General features: G+C 37.1%; 1 protein-coding gene across 1 annotated transcript in view; it reads left to right on the forward strand.

The window, feature by feature from the left end:
- Proc (Proctolin) overlaps positions 1-4283 on the forward strand; it is a 104834-nt gene extending 100551 nt beyond the window's left edge. The window contains exon 3 of the mRNA XM_071583486.1: positions 2799-4283. Within this exon, the coding sequence (XP_071439587.1) occupies positions 2799-2960 (162 nt within the window). The 3' untranslated portion in view covers positions 2961-4283. The remainder of the gene's footprint in view (positions 1-2798) is intronic.
- Positions 4284-6000: the final 1717 nt, after the last annotated feature.

A 6000-nucleotide genomic window follows, 5' to 3' on the forward strand; every position in this document is an offset into this window, starting at 1 on the left:
ACTCAGGCCCACTTTAAAATCCTGAGTAGCTCATATAAAAAAGAGCTTTCGAGTTATTTCACTCTAAAGGGCCCTCGGCTAAAAAGGGTTCTCTCCAAAATGCCTTAATGGCGAGATTTTTTCCGCGTTTGATGGAGACCCGTCCCTAAACACGCACAGCACTACTGAGGCCAACGGATAAATTAAATAGCTTACTTATCTTTCAGAAATTTGAAATTAAACCAATGCATAGGCAGCAGAGAAATATTTCAGGGATGAATTTAAAATAAGGACATGACTTTTTGAGCGTAGAAACGGCGACGGAACTTTCCAGATAGTCACACTATGAACTTGCGCGACGACTCAAATGGTATCGAACTACTATGAAATCAAAAAGATTTCATAGTAATTCATCATCATACCTACTACGTCCACACGTTAAGGCCCGTTAACTTGGTAAATTAGCAGTGTTATATACGGTGCAAAGAAAAACTATGTGCATACGCTAAAACACAAGGCGTACTTCACCCGCTACTCTTGGAACTATTTAAACGATTTCTCATTCCCCATTGTTACGTGTACTTCCTTCCATATGTCTTGCAGGGAATATATATGTTTTTTCAAATAAAAAACCGTTTAAAACGTCCGATTTTATAGTTATTTTCTCCCCCGAAAAATTGGCCTGGAGTATTTTCCTCGTTTCACAGAAATTAAGATATTAGTCGCACCCATCGTTTCATTTTTGGAAAGTTCCTTAGTGATTAAGCAATTCAACCAGCGAAATGGTCATAAAAGGTGGCCATTTGACACCTTTTAAGTTGAATCATCCGCGACATTTATCATTAGCAATTGGCCGTCCAATTTCTCACTTTGATAGAACAGGTGAGATTTAGCATTCATTAAAAAATAGTCATCTCCGAACGCCTTGCTTTCCTTAGGACATGAATAGGTACAGGTTGCTGTAATGTGAAAAAGCGCAAAGCGTAATAAAAACGCAAATCCCAATATGTACCCTATTATGCACCCCATTCATGGCGAATGATTTTTACACTGTGAAATACCTACATTTTCAATTAACATCAGCGGATGGCACCATTAAAAAAACTGTCGCGACACCTCCCGCAGTTATTTGAATTTAAATAGCTACAGTTTACATACGGGACAATTTTTGCATGCACCAATGAATACAACAAAAAAATAAGGTTGCATTACACAAATTCTTTAAGTAACGTAATGCATACGCAAAATTAATATTCTGTCCTTATCTACTTCTTCCCTTGTTGTGCATTGCATTTTGATGAAATATTGAAATAAATAAAGATCACAAGTAGTGCCGTACACGAATTAATTCTAAAACAATCTATTTCATTTTGATGTTCAAACGAACGACGGCGTCTAGGCGTTTTATCTTAACTGAATGAGTAAAAAAGATAGTAATATTTTCTCGATGAGTTCCATAATACGCTGTTAAATCACATCATATCATAAATTTTACGACAACCAACAGGCATGAAGCAACGAGATGAAATTCAGGAGACACTGTTTGAAGCGTGTTTCCTCCACTATAGAGAGACTTCTGCTCTTCCTCCTCCTCCCTAATCCCAGCATTACCCAAAAACCCGCAAAGGTCTCCAAAAAACCATTCCGTGTCACTACGGCGACGACTCGAGGTGGGAAAAAAACGTCGGCGGATTGGAGGTCGCAAGAGAAGCAATGGAAAGGTCGCAGTTAGCAATTCCTGCTTGTCGTATATCACTGGAGTGTATCGCGCTAGGGCTTTTCCGGGTGGAAATCGCTGTTGCGAACTATGCGGACTCGGAAGAATGATATGGAATGCAGGAAGTCATTTTCTTCTGCCTCCCTTCGCCCGATTCAATCCACGGACTGAGAAAACTTCACTGCGAGGAATACCAACAGCATCGCTGTGATTTACTTTTCCACGATGTACCAGGAAAATCAATCACCCGTGAGGAAATACTCGCCCGTTCAGTTTTTAATCTAACAGAACTTGAGTTTTTGCGCAAGTGGGCTTTTTTCGAGCTGCTTTCGATTGAATGGAGAGGGAATGAAGCGCAAACCCTTCAGAATGCGTGCTGTGGAAGGGAGAAGAGCGGTTTCTTCGAAGCATAACATTTTATGGGGTCAGAAAAAAAGAATTTCCTTCAACATTAAAAGAGTTCAGTAATCGGCGAGATTTAAACTGAAGAATTCAGTGCCATACTTTGATATGGCTTTTGTTCGTCTCTCGCTCCACTTAAAAATGCAGCTATCATTACTCATTCCATAATTTTGTCATTACATCACGCTCGATCCTAATAAAGAGATTGTAAATTTAAGAATGCTAAGTGAAGATAAAATATTCTGTCGCCACAATGAACTGTTACTTCTGACTTTATCACCAAATATTTCGTTCAGACGTTTATCATCTCTTAGTTATATGAGATATCCAAATGTGCGTTTTCATTGACTGATAATCTTTATTATTTATAATTTAAACCCGTATATCAAGTTAAGAGAACACTTTGATTATAATGATCAGGAATAAGTACCCTATCCCGGAATCACATAAAAAGTGTAGTATCGGTATAGTACACGCATGATGCAACGAGAATACGTAATTCACCCACGTTTGCTGTAAGAATCACACCTACAATCGAGTAAGACGCTAGCCCTAGATTCTCTTCAGGATTAAGTGGTAGATCTCAGGGGATAGTGCATAGGATCTGGAGAAAATTGCGAGTTACCAATTATTCCCAATGATAATCTAGTGCAATTCTTTGATAAGACGTCAGTTCAAAAGTGCCTCTTTTACTCTGCAGCTCCTCGACACCGAGCTGGAGAAGCCAGGCAACCAGAACGAACTCTTCGAGAGGAAATTGGTCTACAAGAGGGAAGCTGGAGCTGTTGATGGACCTGCATCTGCTGTCGCCGTCGCCGCGGGTGAACACCATGTGGCACCATCACACCCACGCTCACAATAAGAAGCCAGAGGCTCATCTCAGCATAAAATGAAACAATCAATCCTCAAAAAAATAATGTAAAAAAACATTCCTAAAAATTCAGAAAAAAATTTAAAAGATGTGTTAATACATTGTATGAACGAAGTTTTAACGTTTTAAAATATCAGAACCTGGGGCGATATGCTCAAATTTCATTATTTAAGCTGTCCCGCATATCAAAAATTATTTCTCTTGTTTGTTTTGGTCATGTCAAATGATTCTGTTCTCATAATTGTGTAATACAATTGAGGAAAAATACTGGGACAGTCATTCTTCATTCCAAACCTATCCAACCGATCTGACAGCGAAGCTCGATAATGAGGACAATGTATTGACAATCACCTCAGTAAATGTGACTGGGTGTTTTCTCTCGATATCATTAAAATATATATAGCCAGGATATTCAAGATTCTTTCTCCCTTTTCTATCATTTCTCTTTCCTCTTTGCACTCGAGTGGCACTTATGGTGGTAGAAATAGAATGAACTCGTAAATCGATGTCTAATGCCCAAAGACCTTTTAAAAGATGACAAAAATTGCCTAGCATCTTAATCATGGTACTAAAAACAGATGAAACATTCGAAACGTCGACTACATACAATTAAAACTAAATCATAATTGAATTGAGCATGTAACTGGCAAAAGTAGAAAACAGATTTCACCTGAACTATACAACTTTGTAAATAGCCAAACCTCAATAAAAGAGCACGTAATGCATTAGAATTTCAATCACGACTGTATATATTTAGATAACTCAAAAGGTCTATGCAAAAATAAATTAAAATAAAATGTTGTCTAATAATTGAATCGCTAATAAGGATTTGATGAAAAGTATTATTCCCATTTCATTATAGAAGAGAATCCCCATTCCACGAATGTACTTTATCTAATCAAAGAATTTATTTACTTTTCGTTAATTCCATCCTTTCAGTGAGCCCTGAACCCCTCTACATGAAAACACTCACTATACTTTAGGCAATGAATTTTGCGAGACTATCGACTCTTAACGTTATTGATTCAATAATTCATGAATGTCTCGTCGTAAAAAAGTCATCTTTGGTGTTAACTTCCATGACCTACTAAACTTATCAGATCCTTTATGAAATTTAGATTAGATAAAAGTCTTACACCTTAAAATCCATTCAGGTGTATTTTTGTGTTCAGCCAATCCATAATATCGAGTGCAGAGAAACTTGTTTTACCACCTCTTCAAGTGTAGATTCAGAGAAGTTATTTCGTGTGTTAAATTTGTGTCATTTACTGTAATGTTAAAGTTGTGATTAAATTAGATATTTCTCCAGATGGATTTCGTTTGTTTTATTTGAAATCACCTTGTATATTCTGGAAGGCAGCACTACGTGAATTTCATCTCTTTTCTAAGAACCCATAGCTCTATCTCTTACGAGCACTAATATAATTTCATCAACCATAATTTGCAATTAATTAAAAGGAAATTGGAGAAACAATTAGCTATCTAAAATGAACTCCAGATAGCCATGTTGCCAAATTCATAGTTCTAGAAGGATGAATGAATCTGTTATTTTTCATTACGGAAGAAGCTTGTACTGAGGAACTGATTGCAAAAATATAAAATTTGAAATTGCGAGGAATGGAATTAAACTTCAAAACAAACATCAAGTTCAATATATGATAACAAGCGTTTCACAAGAGTTAATATTCACATTCTGGAGAGGAAAGAATGGCTTTGATGTTTCCTCAATTTGTGGACAACGCTCAACTCGATTGAATTCAAATGTTCTCTAATATTTCCCTTGGGCTTTCTTAACCAATTACGCTGAATTCATTGGATATCATTCACAATTTACGATCAAGTTAAGACATGCTCAATTTTACCAAAATTTTATGACATGTATTGCCCTTGACACAATAATAAAGCGTTGTGAACTGAGAACGACTGCGTAATTACGTTCTCTCATCAAGCAAATTTACAACGCATGTATCAAGAAAACTCAAGTACACAGAGCCAGTTTAATCATTTTGGCAATACTTTTCTCATACACAAATGAAATAAAGCCAAATATTAAGATTTCCAACATTAGAAAAAATAAAAAACCTTAGACTCCCTTGCTGGGATTCCTAAGTTTACTTGGTATTCGAAATGTATTATAGTGATGGTTTCCCGTAATCTGGCTTGTCAAAGAGGGTGTCTCGGAATCTTTGCAGAGTAATTTTCAATGAACCCTGGGTCTATAATAATGCGCAACAAAAATGAAAGATATACGGCCATTTCCAGATTTTGATGAGTATGACCAGATAGCAACATTATTCATAAACAGGAGCCCTAACCCCTGCTTACGTCGTATGCAGCCATCGACCATCAAAAGCGTAAGCAAGGAAAGTTTCAATACGGTATTGCCTTACCTTATCCGTGACCTGATAAGAGTACCATTGCCCTTTTTTTAAATGTTAACCTAACGAATCAAAATTAGAACTATCAGGTCAGCCATGATCAGTATTGAACAGATCAAATAGTTGATTTTAGTGGGTATAACTCACTTAAAAGTAGACCCTGTGGAAGATGAAACGAGCCTTAATGGTCAAGGTGTGACAAGTTGTCAATTCTCCTGTTTTCACTGGTTACCGGAAAAAATCTGATGCCGGGAAAAACGCAGGGCATTTATTGCCACAGACAATCGGATTGGAAACTGGAGCCCGCTGCTCCGCATACAACAGCTCTGCAAACATCTCAAATCTGAATCATCTCCGAAACCACCTGACAAAGTAAAACAAACATCGGATTATTCATGCAACATCGTAGGAGTTATTTGACGGTCGTGGCTTAATACAATTATTCTCTCTGCCCGAAGCACCAAAAAAGAATTAAATTCGCACAATATCAATTGTTACTTGAGCATAGAGCTTGACCTGCGAAGGATCTTGTCGATATCTCTTTTCTCGTGAATTCCATTGCTCATTCTGCTCTGTCCCGGAACGCTGATGATCATTTCACGTTATTAGAATATTTTAGCATCGCTGAAATCATTCAAAGAATGATGAAATAT

Source organism: Hetaerina americana, unplaced genomic scaffold (assembly GCF_022747635.1).
Source record: "Hetaerina americana unplaced genomic scaffold, ioHetAmer1.1.p SCAF_14, whole genome shotgun sequence".
Lineage (NCBI taxonomy): Eukaryota > Metazoa > Arthropoda > Insecta > Odonata > Calopterygidae > Hetaerina > Hetaerina americana.